Raw genomic sequence first — 25,479 nt, 5'->3', positions numbered from 1 at the left:
CCAGGCTCTTCCATGCAAGCAAAATGCAGAGTGCCAATAAGACGTGTGCAAAGTCCTATGTGATGAATGCATCCCTTTGGTTACTTCTCCTGTGAGTGATAAAATTAAAGGAGTGGAAGGAAGTTCTCTGAGTTAGTGGAGCAGATCTGCTAACAGTGCAGAATGTGCCAGCATATCATCTCTGACGCCATCTGTGCAGCTATATGGATGGATGTGCCGGAGAAGGAAGGGATTAAGCTTTGGATTTGGAGTACTTGTGATGGAGCTTCTATTCACTTCCATTGTGAGATGGTTCTGTGCTTATCCTTTCTGGTGTTCCCAGGAATTGACTTTGACATAGTGCCTCTGATTTGAGCGTTTCCTTTTAATAACATTTTGGAATATGCTAAACATTTCCCCTGCCTCAACCTTCATGCCAGCCTTCACAATATTTTCCCTCTGTTTCACTTGAGTTATTGCTATGCTCTGGTACATTTGGTGTTAAAATCCCAGTTTGCTTCCTGGTGTTCTGATGTGATCCAGTTGTACTGGTAAAGCACCTCTGCTGCTCTGCTGTTATTCTGGTTATTTCACTAACATATACCAATGTGTTTGGGTTTCCACTGCAAGGGAAAAGTGAGCAAGGGAACAGTTAAGAGTAATTCAAGCTGACAGCTAAAATATAAGATTTTCTTTCTTTTCAATTCATAAAATTATACTCATGCATGTATACATGTATAGGTGCAGTAGATGTTCTAGGAACAGATGAAGATACCATATGTAGTTACTGGTTTGCATCAAGCTAGTTTAAAAGTGCTGTGCAATTTTCTGCTGCATTTCACCTTTCAGCCTCTTTTGGGAACAGAATAAACAGCTAAGAGAATGAGGGACAACACAGACTGTATCCTAAGTTGAGAGAAAACCCCTGATTGTGCAGCCATAAGAACATGCTGTGGACACAGGAGCTAGGAGATCATGTTGCAAGTTCACAACTTATATTTTAAACCATGGATAACAGTCAGATGGGAAATTCTTCAAGGGAAAACCTCAGTCTGGCCTACTGGGAATGTTCTGGCAGAGCTCCTTCTGTAACACCCTTGTCATGCACTCAGAGCCCAGTAATGTTCTGTATAATTGCAGAGTGAATCACTGCATCCCATTTAGCCTGGAAGTAATGAAAGCCCTCAGCCAACACAAAGGGAGAGGAAGAGCCCCTTAGAAGAAGGGCTGTAAAGCAGTTTCAAGAAACAACTCTATCAGACTGAAATAATTCAGGATAATATGTATGTAAACAAATGTGTTGAATCTTTGTATTTGAAGTTAATTTTAGACAGGTGTGTTCTCCTGCTCTAGTTATTAGAATTTAACGGCCACGAAAAACAAGTTGTAATTCTGTTTTCCTTAGCAGGCACAGCAAATATTAAATTTCCAATTGAAGTAAAACCAAATTACTCCTTTGAGCAAGTAACCTTTCTTGGGCTACTGATAGGGGTAGAGACAAGCAGATACATGGCTTTTGAAATAAATACTAATTTTGAACACTTATAAATACTATAGCAGACAGAAATTGATTTGAGCTGGACTGAGTGAAAGGCAGAGTTAACCTTGATATGAGATACATGTACTAAATAGGATGCAGTCCCCAGTGCTTCATTAGGCTGGAACCACTTCTGAATTTCAGTACTGAGTGCAAGCATATCCCCTGTGCACACAGGTTATGTTGGTGCTTTAGCGATATTCATTATGGACTCGCTGTCAGTGCCAAACTAGAAATTTACTTTATGTCTTCAAGAGGTGGAACAAGTTGTCTTGACTCACCAGTACTGGAGGGTGTGGTGACTGTTGCTTTCTCAATTGTCTTTATCCATATTTTCATGTAAGTATGTCACACTTGTTATTACAGTATCTTGTTTTCTGGCTTTGAACCACTATCAAGAGCAAGTTATCATTACACTCACATAAAAAGGAACACGTTGACTTTTGCAGAGCTGTAGGGCAACTCAGATTTCAAAGGCACCATTTTTCCCAGAAAAGCATGTCTTTCACTGTGTCTGTATAAAAAATATTTGTACAAATTAGTCATACACTATTCTTTTTTTTTTTTTTTTGCATTAATTATTGATTGATAATTAGTTAGGGACATCTCCTTTTGCTGCCCCTGGGTTGCAATTTTTTTGTCAGAGACTTGTAAAATTAAATGGCCTGAGTAAATTACCAGGTAAGGGGTGTTTTCCCCCATAGGTATACACTTTGCCATACAGATCTGTGAATTGTGGAGAATATGCTCTTGGCAGTCTTCACAAGGAAGCTAAGTGGGCATAGAACATAAACTGCATTCTTTCCTGGAGTTACTGTTTCCAAAATAGACCTGTGACAGCAGTAGACAATTAATGGTGCATTAAGAGAACATTCACCTGTGTGACTGCAAGTTCTTTGGCTTCATGCCTTGCATCCTCTTTTCTGGATCTCTCCTCTCAGAACATTAGCAAACTTTCTTTTGTAATAACAAACTTGGAAAGGAGAAAATTTCATTTATTTATATGTTCATTTTGTAGAGCCATGTAGGGTAAATAAATCCTAAAAAGAAATGTCTAGCTTTGTAGACATTTATTTGTGTTCTTCCTGGTATTCAGCTTGTTGCCTTAAGTCCTGCTTTGTTTCTCCGAGCAATCTGATACTCTGAAATGTTCTGTACAGCTCAGCAGAAAAATGAATTTGCTTTGTCTAAGTCATTTAATATCTTTTAAATCCCAATGGATTACAAATTTCCAGGGTACTATATGCTGGCTGTATCTTGATCTCCAGGACTTGAACATGCTTTGAATTGTTTCTCAATAACTATGAATAGAATTGTTAGTTAAAGCCAAAGCAGTGAGAACAAGTGCTATCAAAATAAGTATAGACGGATGAGTGTTAAATAAAATGTGGATTGAGGAAACTGTTAAAATTTGCAAGTTAAATTGTGCAGTAGCTTTCATGCAGTCACTAATGAATTGCATCACTGAAACAAAGCTACCACTTCCCTAAGTATCATTTCCATAACCATGTTTAGTCCTGGGAGAAAGAAGCTACTTTGGAAGGCAGCAGGCTTCAGAAGCCACACACCAGGAGTCATTTCTAAGAGGCACAGGGCAGCTGTCGGAAGGGAACAGACAGCACTAAGGCATGGCTTGGGGCACTGGTAAAACAGAAAACTGAGCAACTGTAGTTTAAATAAAAGAAGAAATAAAAGAATAAAATAAATAAAAGAATTCTATAGAAGGCAGTCAAAACTATCTAGATACAGTCTAAATAAAGACTCCAATCACAGCAGAGTGCTTCAGCAGAACTTCTTATCTCATGGATGTGGGTCTTGTGGTAATTCCAAATTTATCCTTCAGAATGCTACAAATGTGGTACAACTGGAAAGAATCTTAAATAACCTACAAATATAGAAAAAAGCAGATCATAAAAACCACTCTGTCATCAAACTGTTTATTGAAAACAGTTTGATTCAGCAGTAGCAGCATCTTTTCCTTGTGTGTATCACAGCAACATAGGTTGCGTAGAAAGAATGAGATGAGAAAACTGTTTGACTCTCAGGAAATTCAGTGCCATAAAAATGTCCATTTTCAAGAGAAACTATTTAAATTATTTGAAAACTTTGTGATATTTGGATAAAACTTGTTTTGTGTCTATCAGTACAGCATCAAGTAAGTTGATTATATATATATATATATATATATATATATATATATATATATATATGTATGTATTTGAGCTAAGAAGTACCAAGATCCTTTTCTTCTTAAGCAACTGAGAAGTAGCCTTCCTCACAGTAGGCATGAGAGTCGCATATTAAAACTTCTCAACCAATGGGGTTGTTGCCACTAAAATGTTAATTAAATGAAAAATGAGGAAAACTCATTTACTTCAGTGGTACAAAGTGAACATTTACCATAAATATCTAAAAGAAGAGATGGAAATGGCTGAGATTTTTCTCCAACTTCCTCTCTATTATGATGTGCTTGGAACAGTTCTACGAACTGCAATAGCATCTGCAAATAAGCATATATCCATCACTTAAGCCTAATTCATGAAAGGCTCATTTATTTAAAGGTTCAGTTTTCTAATATTTATTGCCAGATTGCCATGCAAGGTTCATGTGCATTTACCCTTGAGTGCTTTCAGCTTCTTTTATTCTGCATTGCCATAGTATTATTCCTTCCAAGAAGCTTGTAATAATTTTGAATGTGTGCAAATGACTTAATGTGGTGCTAAGCCTATTGAGATACATACCACTAAAACAAGATACTGCTTGAGGCAGACAAATTAGTCTTGTAAACTGTATCCTAACCCTATAATAATCCAAATGAAATGCCATCCTAATACTCCATGTCGTGCCCTGATGGTGGAGGTGCCTTCAATCTGCGCTGTGAGGATTGGTATGCTCTGGTTTCAGAACTCAGAGCTCTCATGAACTCAGTAAAGCTATTTACCTTAAAATGAGGAACATTCTGCCTTCCTGAATGTGAGCTAACATCCCTTTATTAATATGTGCTTGCAGATATGCTTCAGCTGCAACCTTATTTATTCCTATGTGCACACAGAACAACTTGCATTCCTACCTAAAATTCATCCTCTGCACGTCAACACAGACTTCTGCCCAGAAACACATCCAGTATTTTCTTCTCTCTCCTCCTTTTTCTGGGTATCTAGAATTAGAGATTTCAATGTACAGCTCTGCCATCTCCACAACACCTCTTGTTTCCTTTCAATTTGATAGGAGAAGATGATAAAAGGGAGCTGTTCCTTGTCAGTGCAGGAGAATTGAGAAAAAAGTCCAGTAAACTGCCCATCAATTCTTCACATAAACTGAGTCATGCCCGACAATAGTCGCAATGTTATTCTTTAATAAAAAGTTGCTTTTTTAAGATTAAACATTTGGCAAAGTTCAGTCCATATTTTATTAAAGTATCAAATCTGTATAGAATTTGTAAAATTCAATTCCAGGGAAGATCTTTGTCTTAATCTACTGACCTTTCTTCTTCTGTTTCTTAGAGACCAGAAATTAAATAGTCTAAAGAAATCAGGCAAGAATAAAGACGGCCAAAGGGAATTTCTTATTTACAACCGGGATATATCTTGTTTATTTTAAATTATTTGAATTAAATGTTTTTAAAACTGGAAATTTGATGTAGCAAAAGAAGGGGAATTTCAAATATCTGACAATTTTAAGAAGCTGAAGTCTAATTTGCTACAAATTTTTAGTAATAGTAACTAAAGTTAAACACCTGCTAAAATACCTAGTAAATACAAGCTTGCCTTGTGTATCCTAACAGACACTGAAAAGCAAGAACAATTTGTCAGAAAGCTGAGAGAAGTAATGGATATTTAAAACCAGACTAATTTAATTACTAAGTTTTATAGTAGCCTGTGTTTTGACTTCATTCATACAAAAGATAACATGTAAATTACCTCTGCAATTGAATTAGTTCTGCTTTTCACCTCTGCATGTAAAAGCAGACTTGACTATTCACTATGGATACAAAAATATTCATGGGTGCTTTTATATTTTTTTCTCTGCAAACTTAAGTATCTGCATTTGTGTCCAAGTTTTGCCTTTTTGTGTAGAACGTCTGCCTGGAGATGCATCTGCAAGCAGAATCTAGCACAAAATTTCTTCTATTCAAGAAATTCTTTGCATCTTCATGAACATCTGGGATAAGGCTTTTGTACTTGGCAACATGTGTAGAGTGAATGGGAGCTGGACATCCAAATCTCAGATGCAGTGTTTACTTGCATGGCTTAGCAGTTGTTTGGAAATAAGTATTAATAAGTTGTTAATAAGTATTTTTTTAATTGCTCTTACAGACGTTTACAGCCTGGTGCAACTCCCACCTCAGGAAAGCAGGCACACAGATTGAGAACATTGAGGAGGACTTCAGAAATGGCCTCAAACTGATGCTCCTCTTGGAAGTTATCTCAGGTTAGCTAAAGTAAAGTTTTCTGTGTATTTACAGCACATGAACTGAAACACTCCTAAAGTAACAAAAATTGTTAACGATTCAAAACAGTGAACACGAACTAAGTAGACTGAAGAGTGGGAGATGAAACACTGTAAAGCAAAAAGGAGGGGAGAAGAAGCTCAGCTTTTTGCTTGTCCCCAAAATTTTCTGGTTTGTGCTTGTGTTCCAGGAGATCACAGTGTATCAGGGTATCATTGACATCAGTGTTGTTGAACAAACCAAAAACATTGAGGACTTTGTCTTAGCCCCTAACACTTAAAACTTTTACACATAGGTTACAAATTAATTTTATTCTGCATTAAGCATAAACATCTTGCTTTGCTTTTAATGACTTTATTTGATGTACCAACGCTTTCAAAAGTGAGTGCCTAAAGCGCACCTAGATCAATATTTAGTCAGAAATAAAAGGTCTCATTTTTCAAAAGAGTTGAACATCCAAGAACTTTTGCTAACTGATGTAAACTCAGTATTTCCCTTTTGTTATGCATTATTCAGTGGGTCAGTCTCCAAGGTAAGAATGCCCCTTAATGGGAAGAGAATAGCTCAAGCTACAAATACACAAGACAGTTTAGATTTTCGCTGGAGATTCCAATGTGGAGAGAAATTCTTCAAGTGCTCATTCCTCGTGAAATGGAGAATCTTTTTAGAAATTATTATTATTAGTGATCATTTGAAAAGATTAGTTTGTTCAAACACATCAGCCCTATGCTCTGAAATGAGCTGCTCTGCTGTGCTGGATGAGGTTGTTAAAAGCCATCCTTCTTGGTCAGGTGTTCAAGAATGCTGTGGCTGAACTGCTGGATAGAATTCAGCCTCTCTTTACAGTTGCTCAGAGAAGGATAATGAGCTCTGATTCTGCCTTCTTAATATTCAGCTACTGCAACTGATAGTAACAATAAACCAGAAGTAAAGTAGGAGGAAGTACAGGTATCTTGCTGATGTTTAGGACAAACAAAAATTTTCCTGTGGTTTTACTACTATATCAGAAAGATCAAAATCAGATACTTCAATATTTGAATTTTTTTTCAGGGTTTGATTCAAACCTCTTTGGCATTTTTTCAGAAAAATACCTCTTAAAATAATTGCTGACTTTTAGGTAGTGTTAGGGAACAGCCACTCTTGATTTCTAATCACTTTTATGTCTGTAGCAAGGTGTATATAAGAATAATCACATTAAATTTGTTTTTCTGCAGGGGAAAGGCTACCGAAACCAGACAGAGGGAAGATGCGCTTCCATAAAATTGCTAATGTCAACAAAGCTCTGGATTACATCGCCAGCAAAGGAGTGAAACTTGTGTCAATTGGTGCAGAAGGTATGTGACAGATCCTGACAGTGCACTTTGGTCACATTACAGAGCAGTCTGGTGGACACTCTTGGCCACCTTATGTTATGGGTGTCTCGGAAATCCCTTAATGTTGTTTGCTGGATTGTATCTGTGAAAGGACAAGAGGTGGAAATTTTTGGAGTGCTGGAGAGGGATAGGATTATAAATGAGCACTAAGCTTAGTTCGTCTCTAAGGTTAAATTGAATTGTCTGTGTTTCAGTAGGTGTTCAAATAATGATTTTTTTTTTCTTACAGAATCCTTGTGGTTTTCCCATAGATTATTAAAAGTAAGAAACTCTTTAGAAGCCAGGTTGGATTCTAGGGTGTGCTTTATACGGTCTGGCATCTTTAGGAGATATTACTCAGATGAAACAAAGGCTGACATCACTGCTGAGTGGCTGGAACATACTCCCACTTTATTATGAGATTTTCTGCAGCTGTGTTTCTAAAATTCACATGTAGAGTTAAGGGAGTGACCAAAAGAAGCTGGTAGCTGGGGAGAGACTGAACATATGAAGAAAGTGGAGCGGGATGCTATTTACTAATGTAATTGCTTTTTTATTGTTCTGCTATTCAGGTAGCTAAGTACCAACATGTGGCTGGCTGGATAGATTCTGATAGATGTAAACTGATCTAAAGAAGACAGCCTCTCACTATAACTGAACCTATGCCTCCCTAGGAGATTCAATTAATTGTTTAAAAATGACAGAGGTGTGTGTAGAACTTGTTGCTCTATGAAGATATTTGCATAATGGTTTCCATAGCCATTAGCATACCAAGAATGATGTGGCTAGCATGATATACAACTATTTTTGATTCCATAGCCTCAGTGATGTGCTTTCTATGCTTTTTCTCCTCACTCTAACATGTCCTTAGAGCAAAATTTTGGCTGTAACCTCATTATGATGATGATAAGCACTCCTGTATTTTACTGACATTTCTAGGCCTTTTTAGATTGATTTATGAGCCTCTTCTTCCTGTTTCCAGATTTCTACAGGCTTATATGTATCCTTATTCTGGCTTCCAAGCCTTGGTCCTGGGGAGCTTACTGTAATTGTGGATGAAGAGGAGTTTCATTATGTGGCATAAGGGTGTCTGTAGAAATAATGAAGAGATCTTTCAGCATTCATTGGTTTTACTGTGGTTTGACCTAGCTCACTTGGTTCCTCAAGTGTTGTTCACCAAATGTGTTCAGTTTCTAGATCTAGAACTCAAAAATCCCAAGAAATATGCTTCATGGACAGAGAGTTTGTTTGAATTCACTCTTTATTTATTCTAGACTGAACTGGATGAGTCACCTGAGTCCAAATCCATACCACCTGTCTTTAGGCACACAACAGAGACCTCTTTTGGGGAATATATCATCAATGGGGAGAAATGGGCAATTCCCACAGGCACCTCAGATCTCAGAAGAGCTCTACTGCATTTCAGAGGTGTGGCTCCCTCCATCACTTGTACAGACTGCTTGGGCACCTGTGCCCTTTGCTCAGTTAAATGAAGTGGGATAAAAAATATGCTTCTAAACTTAAACCTTTGCAGTAAGGCTCTTCTGAGAGTGACATGGCATTAAATGGACAGCAGAGGGTACTGAAGAGACAATTTAGGTGTGGAAATGAAAATTAAGAATACAGATGCCTGTTTGATAGCTGGTGAAGAAATGCTGAGATTACAGAGCATGGATCAAATGAAAGGTAGTTTCTGTCATGTCAGGCAGGAGACTCTGAGGCTTCCTAACCAAAACCAGAGCATAGCAAAAGGAATATCTTGTGGGACAGAGTTGTTCTTGCTGATCACTGTTTGCACAAGATACATCAGCTCATATCTGCTTCTAAAAGGAGCAAGCCAGCCTTCTGCACTCCCATCTCCCTTATTTTGCCCCGTTTATTGCTGATCACTACTGCCAGGGTATTCAGGCTGGGGAACAGCACTTGAGCATTTTCTGAAAGCAAAGCATCTGGAATAGCTCAGATCTGACACTAAAAACATTTAAAATAACCCTGCTGTTCTCCTTTGCAGCAACTGGCATGGGTTCAAATGCTCTGTGATTCAGGTGCTCCATGGTAATTCCCTTTGGAAGGTGGCAGGAAAAAGGGCAGTAACCTCTTCCAGCTTTTCTGCAACTTGCTGCAAGTTTACGATCTATGCATTCAGTATTTATTAGAGATTAAGGTGATGGTTTTAGCTATTCCCTGTTTCTGGAATTATCGATCAATAAAATGGATGTATTAAAAGCAAAACCAAATTAATTATCATTAAAAAAACCCCTAGATTCTTAGATGGAAACATAGGGAAAAAATTCCCAGCCACTGTGATGGCTTAGGTGCAGAGGAACCTGTCATGGTAAGACATGACACTATGTGAGCGTGGCCTGATGCCCACGTTAGATTCCATCCATGTGGGCAGGAGCAGAGAGATGCACGTGCCTTCCCTCCCACTCTAAACAGGCTGAGCACAAAGCCAGCTCTGGCACAGATGTGCTTAGTGCCCTGTTAACTTTACTGCATCCCCTCTACTAAATTTGTTGCCTAAAGCACAGCGCTGTGCTGATGCAGCAAAGCAGTGTCACATCTGACGGGGTATGGTTTCACACTGTGGGACCTCTGGCACCAGTGGGTGTCTAAAGAGTCCCTGTGCCCCCTGGAACTGCATTCCTGCTCCCACACTTCACAGCCCTGCCTTCTCACTTGGGCTGACAACTGTTGCTCTAGCTCTCCTGGAGACTGGATCAGCAATCTGATCTGTTTTTAAAACACACTTCACTTTTTTTTTTCCCTTTGTTGCATTTTTCAGTGTTGACCGGGCAATCATGTAGTAGTGAATGCCAGAAGGGAGGAGAACAGTCTCCTTAAATTTGTCTCCTTATCAAAGTCTACAACCCCTTAACTCCCTGCCCCTGTGGTGAGCATGGGGCTTGTGGGCTTGCCTGCACCCATCTGTTTGGGCATTCTCTGAGTTACATGGATGCTTGGAATACTTTTTAATTTCCAAAGCATGAAAGTTTTGTATCTAAATCTGCTGAGGATCATGTTCCATTATCTGACATACTGAATGGTGAAGAGCACGTAGGCCCAAGGGGAACAACTGGCATTTAAAATGGGGCCTCAAAACACTGATTCCTGTGGGACATCAGTAGAGAAATAAAATTAAGGCCCAGGGATATTCTTTGAAGTGATCATTATTGTTCTGAACCTAACTTCTCTAGGCTGTCTGTGGAGTGGAGAGAGCTGATCACTTTTAATTGTGATGGTGAGCAGGAGCCAAATTTATCTTCTCTGACCTGTCTTGTCAAAGAATATCTCTCATTTCATGGTCATGAAATGAGACTACAGAATCAAGAAGCTAAAATTAAAAACTGTGAATGTAGTCCTTATGAGCCATTCATAGTCCAGGACTTAAAAGTTTTCTCTTAAGTTTTAAAAAAGTGCAGTAACTCCATTTGGAAGGTACTTGCATCCTGAATGAAATCAACTAGATATGGAGAACCACAAAAAGACAAGTATCCTGTTAATTCGGCAATACTTCTGCATTGCTTTTCTGGGACATGAAAAAAATGTTAAAGACCAAATGATATATGAATCTGCTACAAGAAGATTAGAATAAAAAAATAAATACATAAAACCAAAGCAGAATAAAAAAAATGGGACTAAAACCTTTGAGAAATTGCTTTGCTTTACTTTTTCCCTAGAAGTTTTTATTGTTTCAGCTTCATTTTTTCTTCTCTTCTGCCTTCATCCCTTGAAAGCTGTAGCTTTGTGTATGTGAGGGGTAGGAGATATATTCCAGCGAGAGCAAACAGGCAGTGTGAAAAAATTAATGAAGTCTTCTACTGATCTGTAGAGGAAAATTATAGGAATGAATCAATGCCATTTTGTACTGCTACTTTTCAATATTTTAGCAACTTTGTTTTTCTTCCTTTTCTTATGTAGGAGTCTTTTTTGTTGTTGTTGTTGTTTTATACTAGCAGTTTTGTGAGAAACTAAAGCTGGCAAATCACTTGAAAATCCTCCTGAGGCACAACACAGAAAGTTCCCTCTCTTTCATTCTGTATGTGTGTACATATGGATATGCAAATCAAAACAGCGATGTAGTGATTATGCAAATCTATTAATCGATTGCCTGAGAATCAACAATGCCTCCTGAGTATTTAAATAAATTTATTTTACATTTGAAGAAATTTGTTGTTACTGTATATACATATCAGACATCTGATCAAAACAGTGAAGTGACTTGACTTCACTCAGGGGGAGGGAAGAAGAAGTAGCTACATGCTCTAATTGCTATTTGGCCTTTTTTTTGTCTTGAAGGGTTTTGTTTTGAGATTTGAGGTCTTTCAGGGCCAATAAAGCAGGATGCATGGAAGGCAGGCAGAGTGATGGAAAATTAGTGCAGGATCCAAAGGGGAAAGGGAGAAATTAGCCATTTATATATAAACTTGAATTATCACACTAACAAAATAAGTAGAGGGTAGTGATGGGTTACATACTTCCTATTACATTTGTTAATTCCATAGGTTCAAATTACAGCTTGTGTCACGTCCTGCTGCAATTTAACATGTATCTCTAGTCTCAGAGACAGCAGCTGCTCTTGCTCTGTAAAGGTTGCCCCTGGATTCAGGCAATTTTAAGTAGCAGAGTGACTGGATTTTCTGCTGGCACCTCTATTGGCATTTGATGTTAAATTGAGGAAATTCCTCCTGCTGCAAGTTCCTCCTGCTCCTTGCCCAGAACACCAGTGGGCCCCAGGCAGACACAGCTGCTTCACTTTTTGAGAAAGGCTGGAGGTGACTTTTAAGTAGGGGAGCAGCTGGTGCCTTCCCTGCTGCACTGCTCCTTTGGTGTGAGGTGACTGGAAAGTCACTCTGCAGTCCCATCTCCTCCCTTCCCAATGCTGCACCCTCCTTATGGTTTCACTATATTTTTCTAAGTCTCTTGATTTACTTCTGAGAACAATTTAACATTACCATCACACTTAAGTGATCTGGCAGTACATTTTGGTGTTGAGAAATTTCAGTGGTATCACTTAATTACAATGTGGGACCATTGGATTCTGACCTGGCTTGTGGCAGGGATTCCCATGTTCCCTGTGTTATCAGTAGTCTCAAGCAGTCTTGGGACAAATTAACACCTCAGAGGTAAAAAAAAAAAACAAACCCATTTATATTAAAGATACTTAAATGTATGTATGCTTCAGAGCTGTGAGGCATTCCAGCCTCGTGGCTGTGCTTCTGAGCAGCTTGGCAGGGAGCTGTGTAGCTCAGTGTCAGGAGGTGTCATCAGGTCTCTTGAGCTGGTTTTTGTGTCCTGTCTGGGCTGGCACTAGAGGTAAATTCTCAAACATATCTAAATAGTATAGGGGAAATTCTGTGTACCATTTTATTAAAAACCAATACTGTTAATATCCTGTAGTTCCTTAAAAAACTGGGGTAAGACCCCAGTGTTTTTTGGTTTTGTTGTATTTGAAAATGGTTAATACTGATGCAGTTCAAACTTTTATTATTTCCCTTCATATTCTGTCTAAAACATCATCCTAAAAGGTAAAGATTTGAAACTGTTACAACTACCCTGAGAGAAACCTTTCAGCATGGAAGGACTGAAATTACCTTGACCTCAGTAACTTTCAGTCCTACTGACAGAGTAGCATGAGTTTGTTGAAAAATGAACCCAGGTGAACTCTGTGTAAATATAAAATTATAGTAAAAGTAGAATTAATTTACTAGTTACAATGTATTGTTTATAGAAATGTGTGATTAAATAAGATGGAATTGAAAAATCATATTAAATACTACTACTATATCTATTTTTCACCTTAGAAATCGTGGATGGCAATGTGAAAATGACACTGGGTATGATCTGGACTATCATCCTTCGTTTTGCTATTCAGGATATTTCAGTGGAAGGTAAGAGTAATAAAATTATTTTAAATTATTAAGAAATGTGTTAAAGACATTTTTTAATTAATTGTGTACAAATGTGAGAAGTGTTTTAAAATAATCTTTTCCACAGAAAATGATACTGTAAGTTCTCTACGTGGTCATGAAATTAATTTCTGGAGGGAAAATTATTTACTCTCCTTATATTGATAGAGACCTTGAGCCAGTTTTCTAAGTGCAGAAGTTCTGGTCATGTCTCTCAGCTACAGAGACAGAAATATTACTGTTTCTGAGCTTTTGAGCTGTACTCTTTGTGTTTGATTCTATTTACAACAGACATTTTTAGTCCTGTCCTTTTGTCACAGTCTTTGCAAATAAATATGATCTGATTATATCCCTCTTCTTTCTATCTACCATTTTTTCCCCCTCACTGTTTTAGAATTATTTTCTGAACTTGGCAACTGGCTCCAAAATGCATGTTGTTACAATACTCTTTAAATCAAGTCTATGGTCTGAAAGCCTAGAATTCTAGAAAATTATCTCAATTTTCAATAAAAGTAAAATTGCTTCAAGCCTAGCATATTGTCCTGCCCACATAATTGGTGTGATATTGCATGTGAACCTAATGGTTTATTTAATAATTTCTGACCTTTACTTATGCACTTAGATGCCCATTGGGTTCAGATAATAAATGTATTTTTTGGGCACTTAAAACCTTCCCATAAGCAAATGAACTGAGACTACAAGCATATTTCATGTAGGCACCAACACAATCTTTTTTATGTCTATTTGCATTATATTTTTACTGGGTATTTTGCTCCAGTGTACAGTCTACAGTCTCTTCCTTCAATTTCTAACGTCCCAGAATATTCTGTGCAGGCTGAGACTCTAATTTTAACTGACTTCTGTATTTTAATGAAATTCCAGTAGTCCATTTATATGGACATCTTCTAGGATTAAATGTTGGTTTATGACTTTCAGTTTCAGGTGGCCAACGACATTTAAGATGACAAGAAATTAATTACTTGAACACTTTAAATTTTTTTTCCTTTTTTTTACTTCCTTGTCTTTTTACAGAGACCTCTGCCAAAGAAGGGCTGCTGCTGTGGTGTCAAAGGAAAACTGCTCCTTACCGAAATGTGAACATTCAGAACTTCCATCTTAGGTAATCTTCCATTATTTCAAGATGTAGAAGCAATCACAAAGATGTTATGTCAAATTTTCCCCACAGTTGTGTAGGTATATATTTGATCAGAGAATTTTACTCTTTACTAGACATTTTTCAAATTCTCCTGCTCTATCTTAAGTGTTGTTTTGGTTAGCCTTTAGCATTATTTACTTTGAATTTCAGAGTTATTATTAAAAAAAAATCTGCTATATACAGAATTACTGTATTACATTATTAGGGATTTTTGTATTAAATGGGAATTCCTGAGTACTGTAGCATAGTGGCAAATGACTGCTTTCAAATGAGAGCCACAGAGAAGTTCTTCTGGCAAAGAGACCAGTGTGTTGAGCATGTGAAATCTCATTCTGTTGAATCAGTCTTTATTGTTTTGCAATGTACATTACTATAAGGAGCATAAAATGCACTTGGTACATACACAACAGCAGCACTGTAAATACATTTGTTTACAGAATCAGGCTCATAACATAAGTTGGAAAATTTAGTGAAGCTCCAGCCTTGTGTTTCTGTGTTTTAATTAAGAGCTAGGATGGGAATTCCAGACCCTGTACAGACTGCCTGTTTTGGGGATTTCACTGGGCTAGTTCCTGAATCTCTGACACTGGCCTACCTCTGTAAAGTACATGACTTACCATGTGCACTGTTTAACCAGGTGATCTTCCCTTCCCTAAGACCCTTCTAACATTTAAAATAAGAGCTCTATATTAGTGTTTTGAATTAATTTGTAATGTGTAGTACCTAAAGCACATTTAGTGACAGAGAAGATACAGTTCATACATATATTCCAAGATAAGAAAAATTTGTCAAATTTGCAGTCCCTGTATTGCCTTTCAGAGATCTGAAATTTGTTTTATGTTACTTTCCTAGAATATGCAAAGATATATTTAGTAGAACTTTTTATGGATTGATGGTATACTGTAAGTTACAGTGTCAGAATCTTAAGTGTATTTATGTACATACACTGGTCTGATACATGATATGGGGAAAACATCTTGAATGGAAGTACCTTAATTTATGTTTGGGTGAATTGGCTCTTGCAGTACTACTTTGCAGTGGGCTATCCAGATAATTTTATTTTGCACCTTTTGGAAAAAGTAAAAGAAATTGTTTGGTGCTCAGTTTGATTAGGTTTTACATTCCAGATGATTTTATATTATACAATGTAGGTATATTCTGTTTGATTTTGTTACCTTTTTTGGAGATGGTTCTATTATTTGAAGGACTTACCCAGACATGTCAGTAGTAGGAATTTTAACAGTGTTAACATGCTTAGGCTCACACAATTACTGCACAGGAAAAGACCTCAAACCCTCAGTCCCTGTGATTGCCTGAAGTTGTCACATAAAGTATCTTTCAGAATAATTGCTTCTGGCTGAAAGAAGCCTCTCATAATCTTCCCAAAAGTATGTTATTTGTAGCTCCATTCATTTCCTGTTCTTGCCACAAAAGGTAGCAGGTCTGAAGTCAGGGTGCAGTGTAAGAACTCAGATCAAAGCTGTCATGTGTGAAGTGTTTTAAATAAACTGAGCTGATCTATGATTTCTTACTTCTCTGAGCATATGGTTGTGCCAGTAAAATTCTCAGAAATAACAGAGGAAAAGCCAATTGCTTCAGCAAATTCAAGTAATTGCAGGTTTGCTCTCCTTTTATTTTTTCACAAATACTCTGCGAGTGTAATGGGAGATGATGCTCTTTCATGCATCAATGTGTACTTGAGCTGTCCTAGAACACTGCATGAATGAAGCAATTCAAATCAGGGACTGTTGCACAAATCACACATTGCCTAGAAAGTATGCAAAGTCTGAATGGAGTTTATGGAGTATACCTTAAGTGTGTATGGACTGTAGAGTAAGGTATCTACTGTAGATAAAGGAGTACAGTAACAGAGCAGCTCAGAGAGAGCTGACATAAGTTCAGGATTTGACAGAATTCCTGCTTTAATTTGAGCCTTGAGCAAGGATCAAACTGTAAAATGCCATGACTTTATTAACTATTTTTTTTCCATTTTATTTTTTTGCTGTAAAGCTGGAAAGATGGCCTTGGATTATGTGCACTTATCCACAGACACCGACCTGATCTTATTGACTACTCCAAGCTAAATAAGGTCATCTGTCTGGGTGGTACAGCATGCTGTCCTGCAGTGATTTGGCTGGCTTCTGGTTTGCTTAGCATGTTTTCTAAAAGACAGGCTGAGGAGTGCATACTAATTTTGACTTTCTAAGGTCCTTCCCAAATAAACCTCAATGACACAAGGGAGAGGACCTCCTAACTGTCCCGTGTCCTTTCCTTCCCATTACAATGACTTCAGCATTTAATTGCAAATAATCTGGCCCTCAAATTCTGATAGTTGATGAAGTATTTATACGGCCTAATATGGATGTTAAATCAAATACTTTGGAATTATCCATTTAACACTGATAGTATTGTCCACCCTGTTTTTATCTGGTGTAAATGACTGTAGATTGTAGATTGCAGTAAACAATAACATAACAATTAATCCTAAAATTCCTCAGAACAAACACTACCCTTGCTAATTAGGAATACACAGTAAATTATTAGTCTTACATATTCAGAAAATATTCACTGATTCTCAGATTTACTCTTCTACCTATACTTCCAGACAAATGGAAGCAAAACCCATAAGTTAACCTCCTTAATAGTACCTCATGGGGATTAAAAACTATTTTATTACAGTCTGCTACTTATGGCAAAATGCATGCTTTCTAAAAGATTCTTTGTTTTGAGAGGGAGAAATGAGGAATGATCAGTAATGTCAGAATTCCTTGATATCATTACTGAAGGATAAATCCTAAAAAGAAACAGAATGTTGTTCTTTCATGAAGTCTCAATATATGCATGCTGATTTCTCCTCTGGAATGAATGTAAACACCAGCTTCATGTAAACACCAGTGCAACACAAACCTTAATCATGGTTTTAATCTGTTGTGTGCAACTTTGCATTGATGAGAGAGAGTGGTAAAACATCCACTGTATTTTTCCATTCCATGCCCTTTCATTGCAAATTGTTTTACTAGTGGAATCAACTGTTACTAGAAAGTCCTCGATGAAGAAAAGATAAATTAATGAACTGACACTATTTTAAAACTTATTCTGTTTTATATGTTGATATGTTCAATTTATGCCAGAGTCCCTGAAATGTGCAGTGATGAAAATTAAATGAACTTAGTACTGACCACATAAGATTTAAATTTAGGCAGCTATTAAGATAACTTCAGATCTGAACCAACAGGCAAAATATTAGCCATCAATACCAGCTTGTTCTCCAATTCTATATGCAACCTTTCCTACAGATAAACAGAGTAATGGAATGACTGAGCTACCTGTCTCTGTGCACATGTTCTTATAATGCATGGCATGAACAGAAGTGAGTTTGATTGAATCTGTGCTTTGAATAGTGGTACGTGATGCTGAAGAACATCACAGTTAACCATCCCATAGATGAGTGCTGAGAAAAAGGAACAGAACATAAGCAGGTCTGCTTCAATGCTACTCTTTTCCTCTTAGAGGTTTCCAAAATAAGAACAGGTCAGGTTTCAAATTGAGGCTGAGCTGTTGCACATAAAGCACATGCAGAAAAAAATCCTAAAATAGATCTCGCTTTTCTGGCCTGGCTGTGTTTGATTGACTCTTCATTTTGGTTACATTAACAGCTGCCTTGGTGTCTTGTTTCTTACCTCCTGCATGCTGTCCTTTCCTTTTCTCACCAATGTGTTTTGTGTGAACTTGTAGCTGGAAAGATGGCCTTGCTTTCAACGCCCTTATCCATAGACACAGGCCTGATCTCCTTGACTATGCCAAGTTAGATGAGGTATTTCTTTAGCTGTAGCAAAGATTTTTATTTACTGTGGCTTGTAGATCTGTTTAAAAGGATGGGTGATGGAAATCTCCAATTATTCAGAAGCTGCTATGATTTTAAAGTAATCCTTTACCAGTGGAGCACTCTTTACTTATGCATTTAGTACTAAGCACACAAATAGGAGGTGCTCATCACTCATTCATAAGCAAAGTGCTTTAACCTAATCAGTAGGTCTCACTTAGATTTACTGTCTTTTGATTTTTCTTATACAGAATCTGTGCTCTCTATCTGAATTGTGCTCACTACTTCATTTCTCTTTCCTTCAAAAACCAAAATCTCAAAACCAGAGGAAATGATTGAATTTCCACAGCCCTAAAATTCTGTTTATAGAGGCATTATGGATTTTTATTTCCAAGCCCAAACTGGCAAGTTTTGCTCCTTCTGGAGAACAATTCTGCCTGTGCTTGCTTCTTTTCATGCAGGCACCTAAGCAGCAGAGAACTCAGTGGAAGTCATATCCCTGTGATGTATAGTGGGTATAAAACAGGCAGGGCTAACTCTGTGTTGAACAGTCTCATTTAGCCTGCTGGTCCAGTGGCATTTAGTGTCTGTATTGCTGCTGTACTTCATTCAGAATTAGCTCAGAACTGAGTGTGCACTGTTATCTGTGTTCACCTCCAGAATGCATTTCCAGTAGAGTTCTAGCAGTAGATAACACCTTATTAAAGTTTTCTTTTCAAAACATAGCAGCAGATGGACCAGAAGTTCATATACCTAGACTCTGTTTCTTGAAGAAAAATAGTTGTGACTCCAGTTTGTAGTTTGGAAAAACAGAAGAGAAATTTTAGTGTACATACTCTAGTCTTGCTTCAAAGAAAAACTTCTATCATTGACTCATTGTATTTTTTCTTTAATGCAGGATGACCCCATAGGGAATATCAACCTTGCCATGGAAATTGCTGAAAAGCATTTGGATATTCCAAAGATGCTGGATGCAGAAGGTGAGAGTTACACCTTAGTAAAGTTTGTGTTGCTAAGAAGCGGGACACAGTAAAATTTCTATTTAAATTCTTTTTCCTAGAAGATTTTCATATTCCTTCCATATGAATCATAATGTAGCAACCTGCTTAATTTTCAAAAAATATTTTCATCCCTTTCCTGAACGTGTTGGATAATTCCACTCACTTTTTGCTTTATTATTTATTGTTTGTTAATGTTTGCATTTATTATGGTGCTTTGGACTCTAACCTCAGCACATGGCCCTGCTGTGTTGAGGTAAAATGCAGGATCAAAAGTTAATCCTTGCTTTTAATACTTCAAATTTAATAATGGGAAATATAACTGTTAGCAACTTAAACATTAAAAAAACTGAATATGCTTTAAGCAAGGGGCCAACAATAGAAATAGTAGAAGTACTTTCAAAGCTTTCAAAATATACTAGCACATGCCTCACCTCCTCTGAAAGAGAGGTAGGGTGAGAGAAGCATTTTTTTGGTTCATTTTCGTTGTAAATTTTTGAGGTGATACTTTTAACAAATAATTCATGTATCTCCAGTTATCTTGAGTATTTCCTGAATTTCTTCAAGACAATCAAGCTTTCATACTCTGGGCAAAAAGTGCTGCCAAAATACTGGAATTTGCCTACATTAGTTCAAAGCATTCTTCCCCAAGAATGGAGACTCGGCTCTGGTGGTTTGTCAGTAGAGCAGTGATAACATGGGAATTATCTAGAGCACTCAAACTGACTACACCTGCTCCTCTTGAAGTCTTCATTTGGAAAGTTAGACAGGATGATTTGGAAAATCTAGGCTGTAATCTCTTCATTGAAGAGTAGTTTCACTTGCATGCTTCAAAACAATTTTTTTTCCTCTTTTGAACTGCAATTACCCTTTCAACAACATCACTTAATTATTTTGCTCTGAAATAACTGTGCAAGGAATAAACAGAGAAGTGCTGTCCCCTTGCCATTGAGCAGCTTTCTACATTTTTTCCTCTTCTCTTTGTAGTCAATATAAAAAATCTTTTATTTTCCTCACCAAATTTTCTGCACATTCTATTCCTTATCTTATTATTCTCCTTTTGGCAGTTATGAAATTATATTCTTTCTAATACCCTTTAAGTATTCATGGTCACTTTTTATCATCTTTACTTGCACTGTGCTCTCTGTGGAAACTTTGCCAAGTTTTGTTCACAGCTACATAAAGTAGATGCAAAATCAGCAAATATATTGGTCCTGAGCTTAGAAATTTCACTGTTAACATTAAAAGTTTTCATTCATTCCAGGGTCTTTACAAGTCACTATCTTTGCACTCCTTACATTGACAGGAATTCATCCAGCTTGAACTACACATTCATTGCTCAGCCGTAACTGCTGTAACAACACCTTTTCCTGCCTTTCTTTATTAAGTACTGAAAAGGTCCATTTTTACCCATGGATGCATACCTTGATTGCACCCACTTTGTATTTTCACTCTCCTGCCATGGTAGGGACAAGGTTATTAGCCAGCCAAGCCAAACCCTCCTGTGATTTATGCTATTAACTAAAAAGATGGGCTGGCACAGGGATTGCAGAGCTGCTACTATCCAACTTTTCTCAGCACAAAATGTATTTCTGGACTGCAGGACTTGTACAGGTTCCCAGTATATGCCAGTACCCTGTCAGCCACAGGGACCCTGTGCTGATACACACTGAGTGCAGTTCTGGTTTGTGACTGTCAGTGGCTGTGTTTAGCTCTGCAGTAATTGCAGTGATTCAGATGAAGTTGCTTGGAGTGGCAGTGAAGCTGAACCCAGCAGATCTGCCAGCCATGCCATCTGCTTGGAAGTTTCCACAAACCAGAAGGTAGCAATACCCTTCTGTACAGTCTCAGCCCTCAGATGTTTTGCCATTTCAGGGAGAGTTGTATCTTTTGTGCTTGCTGACTCCTAAAGCTTAGGTGAATTTGCACTCATACCAGTAAACAGATGCAACCTGAATAATTGTGTATTTATTTGAAATCCTTACAGCACTGAGGTGGCACCATTAGCATAATCAGATGAAAGTACCTTGTGAGAATTTCTGAGCAGTTAACCCTCTTCTCTCCACACAGATGTAGTAAACACTGCCAGACCTGATGAAAGAACCATTATGACTTATGTTTCCTGTTACTACCATGCATTTGCTGGTGCTCAGAAGGTGAGATTGTAGATGGATCAGATCTCATCCTTCACCTTCTGTCTTGTTTTTTTCAGCAATTTTTCCTTTTCTGATCTTTTCCTCACTAGAACAGCATCTTAGAGCTGAGCTCATTTCCTGTCGCCTCTTGTCTCTGTGAGCTGCTGTTTTGGTAGAGCCAGTAGTGGTCTATCCATTTGTTCCATAGAAACAAACCTTCCAGTCTCATCTTTTTGCATATTTACTAATAATATCCAGTAGCTTTTTGACAGCTAGTTACTGAATGGGAGAGGATGATATTCCCTTAAAATGAATTTGTGTGCATTCATTTGAAGCACCATTAAAAATGTAAGATGAAAATAAGCTTAGAGTGAAAAACAATAGTAGAATTCCATCTTTCTTCTATCTGCTGGATATTATTTCTGCTACAGATGTCAAAATCATCATAACATGCTCAGAAAATAAACCCTTCTCTTATGCTTTCAGGATTGTTTTTAAAATGTTAAATGCTTAATGGTAAGTACAAACAGCAACATCAAAGGATGCTGCTAAGCATCAGAAATACATAAGAAACATGTATAGACAGCTCAGACAAGCTCTGGAATCACATACTAAAGAAAAGAAGGAAAATTCTAAAAAGTAAGGTGGTTTGGAGTTGGGCATACTAAAGGTATTGGTAATATAATGCAATACTGATACATAATGCTAAAATGCAATTTCTGGAGAACATCTCCCCAGACTAAAATGTAGTTTGCCTTTTCTGGGTCTTAGTCAAAGTCCTCAGCGTTTAAGTCACCAGACATAGGTGTGCCAATTCTTAAGCAGACAGTCCTGGTAAAATTAGGGTTACTCCCCACTGTGACAATACTGCTGGATCAAGCTTAATGAAAAAAAAAATCATCCTCTTTGTATTAGCTTATATTGATTTTTTAGTGTACTTTTTATTCCATCAGGACCCCTCAATCTAACAGTAAATTTTTTACAGCTTTGTAGAATCTCTCAGATACAGAGCTAAGGACAAGGAAACAGTAAGAAGGACATGAAGTTATGCATTTATTTATTAATCCTATTTTCTAATCCTCGATTCTTTTTTTTCTTGTTTTATTTTAATTTCTCCCCCCTCTTGTAGATATTGTGAACACTCCCAAACCTGATGAGAGAGCTATCATGACATATGTGTCCTGCTTCTACCATGCTTTTGCTGGAGCAGAGCAGGTATTAATCAACTGTCTCTTCAGGTTGCTGTGTTTTTGATTGGTTGTTCCACATTTCCACTAGTTTATTAAAAAAAAAAAACAAACCAAAATGACTCAACTAATTTACTGTGTGGTTTTAATTAACATTTGCAAGTATTACTTGAGCACTAATATTTGTTTTTAACCCACTCTCAAACATGTTTTAGTTAATTGTTGTGTAACAAATTAACTTCTTTAATTCAAACAGACATTCTGTTTCTAATTTTGAGTCTTTATTTGGTAATTTTGAGGACTGTTTCAGAAAAAAACTGATTTGAAGATATTGTTAAGTGGAGTTGTTGCTTGTTGCTACAACACCTAATGGTTTTCCTATATAATGGAATGTTTGACTTTTGGAGACTGAGACTTAGTCATGCTGAGTAGCAGTCTAGGGCTAGATTTTCAAGGATGCCTAAAGAGACAGAAAGGCAAAGACGTCCAACACAGTTTTTGTGCCTGGTTCCCACTGAAGCCAACAGAATTATTTGTGGATGGAAGTATAAAAGGCATGAACATCATCAGCAGACCTGTCATTAATGGGCTATTCACTTACAAATGTGGCACTTCCCAACTCTTTCATACACAAATGGACATAATGCAGTTTATGTTACAAAAAAATGCAACAAACCTTTAAAGTAGCTGATATTTTCCCTTCTTCCTCAGGACTGAATTTCCCTTCCTGTCTGCTAGGTCCCCTATACCTTACCACAGCTATGCTGTTGCACTCTCTCATTCCTGGGTAAGAAGATCTTGCTATTCATGCAAAAGGTTTTGCTATTCATCCAAATACTCTAACACAGGAGTCTACATGGATATTTATTTGATTAGATAGATTCCAGAGTCATATTTGTATGAAAGTACTGCTTTGTGGTATCAAACTAGTAAATTTAAAATATGGCAGAGCTCCACAGAGCCTTCACAGAGCCTTCAAATAAAAATGTATTAGGAAGCATGAAAAGATTTGCTGTCAGTGGTTGAGCTGCACTTATTCTCAAGGGTTGTACAGATGTAGAGTGGTCTGAAACTCCTGCATCACATGTGGTGTCTTTCAGTGTGGCTAACAAATCTAATACTTTTTGGATGTGACTTAAAAAAATAACCTAATAGGATATATTTAAGAATGGCCTAAGCTGTCTTAAAAAGAAAAGATTTATTAGACAATTATATAATAAAGTTTCATTGTACAACAAGGGGACCTCTGTGCTGATCTGTACCTCATTTAGGCCATTGGAATCTATGGCTGCAGAAGGAGGGAAAATGAGTATCTAAGCAACCTAGGAGCATAAATTATCAACTATAAAAAATGTGATTTTTTAATTTGCAGCAGCCACATTCTCTTTCTCCAAGCCTATACCTTTCTCAGAATGTGTTTATGAATATGTCCTGTTTATTTGCTGTGTGTTACAGGCTGAGACTGCAGCTAACCGGATCTGTAAGGTGCTTGCTGTGAATCAGGAAAATGAAAGGTTGATGGAAGAGTATGAGAGACTAGCAAGTGAGGTAAGGATGCTCTATCTGTAATGTGGTGACAACAATGTTAATGAAATATTGAAAGCTGAAAGACTTGTGCACTCTCTTCAAGACAGAAAAGTAGAGACATTGTAAGGGTAAATCTCTCAGTGGCAGTTTACAAGGCCCAGTTGCCTAAGATATTGAGTTTCGGGTTCTCCTTTGCCACAGACTTTCTGTGTGACTTTCAGCAAATCAGTCAGTCTTGTTAATGTGCCCAAAAGGGTGTCTTGAGGATTGTCATCCATCTGACCCAAGACCAGGTTCCTGTCTCTTTAATCTTCAGAGACAGGCATCCTTGACTAGACGTGGAACATACTAGATCAAGCAAGCCCCTCAGCTTTGTGTACTGCAGAACACACCTGGAGAGGGTCTGTCAGGTTGTTCCCAATTCATCTGTGAGCAAGGACAACAGATGAATGAACACATGAATGTGCTCCTCCTGTCCTTTCTTGTTTAATGGCAAATCTGCTGAGCAGAACTACAGATGTACAGTGCACAAATGACACCTCTCTTATCTTTTGTTGCTTAACCTGCAAAAACATACTGACATCACAGCAGTACTTTCTGTATGTAAATTTGAGATGGCCTAACGGCCTTCTGAGTGAAGATTTTTATGTTACCCGAGGCCAGTTTCTGTCCCGATACCATAACTGTGACTACCTGAAACATCAAGACCAATAGTTTTGAAAGTGGCAGTTGATACTGGACAACTTAAAGTATTTATAGACACCTTAGATGTGTGTTAATCTTTCTGAAAATCAGGCTATTTGTAGAAATACCTGAAATATCTGGGCAAATTTGCTATTTATATAAAGCAATACAATATAAAAGTACTGTTTAGCTTTGAATATCTTGTGCTTACTCACCATTAAGGCACCAGTACCAACTGAAGTCAGTAATATTAAAATGGCACAAACTTAATTAATATTTGTACACTCAGTATAATCTTTCTTTTGGTTGTTTTTCCACTGCCTTTATTTGACTTGTTTTTGTTGATTTGAAAGCTTTTAGAATGGATTCGCCGGACAATTCCGTGGCTGGAAAACAGGACCCCAGAAAAAACAATGCAGGCTATGCAGAAGAAATTAGAGGACTTCCGGGACTACCGCCGCAAGCACAAACCTCCCAAAGTCCAGGAGAAATGTCAGCTGGAGATCAACTTCAACACCCTGCAAACAAAACTGAGAATCAGCAATCGACCAGCTTTCATGCCATCAGAGGGGAAAATGGTTTCAGTAAGTAAAGGAGGCATTAATATTCTGTTTGTTTTATCAAAGATCTCCCAAAAATGCCAATGTGAAGGATTGAAAAGCCGTTCTAAGTCATTCTCAGAAACATCAGGTTTTTTTACTTATTCAATACTAAATTCCTTTTACACATTCCCTTTTGTTCC

The 25,479-nt window shown here is 37.5% G+C and overlaps 1 protein-coding gene across 1 annotated transcript in view; it reads left to right on the top strand.

Annotated features, from left to right (window-relative positions):
• The window catches only part of ACTN2 (actinin alpha 2), a 66,936-nt gene that overhangs the window by 16,689 nt on the left and 24,768 nt on the right, over positions 1-25,479 (top strand). The window contains exons 2-10 of the mRNA XM_021527082.3: positions 5,833-5,947; positions 7,181-7,300; positions 13,123-13,209; positions 14,260-14,347; positions 16,394-16,472; positions 19,105-19,186; positions 22,469-22,554; positions 23,982-24,074; positions 25,091-25,321. Of these exons, the coding sequence (XP_021382757.2) occupies positions 5,833-5,947; positions 7,181-7,300; positions 13,123-13,209; positions 14,260-14,347; positions 16,394-16,472; positions 19,105-19,186; positions 22,469-22,554; positions 23,982-24,074; positions 25,091-25,321 (981 nt within the window). The remainder of the gene's footprint in view (positions 1-5,832; positions 5,948-7,180; positions 7,301-13,122; positions 13,210-14,259; positions 14,348-16,393; positions 16,473-19,104; positions 19,187-22,468; positions 22,555-23,981; positions 24,075-25,090; positions 25,322-25,479) is intronic.

Source organism: Lonchura striata, chromosome 3 (assembly GCF_050655825.1).
Source record: "Lonchura striata isolate lonStrDom1 chromosome 3, ASM5065582v1, whole genome shotgun sequence".
NCBI classification, from domain to species: domain Eukaryota; kingdom Metazoa; phylum Chordata; class Aves; order Passeriformes; family Estrildidae; genus Lonchura; species Lonchura striata.
This window is presented reverse-complemented; position numbering and strand designations above follow the sequence as displayed.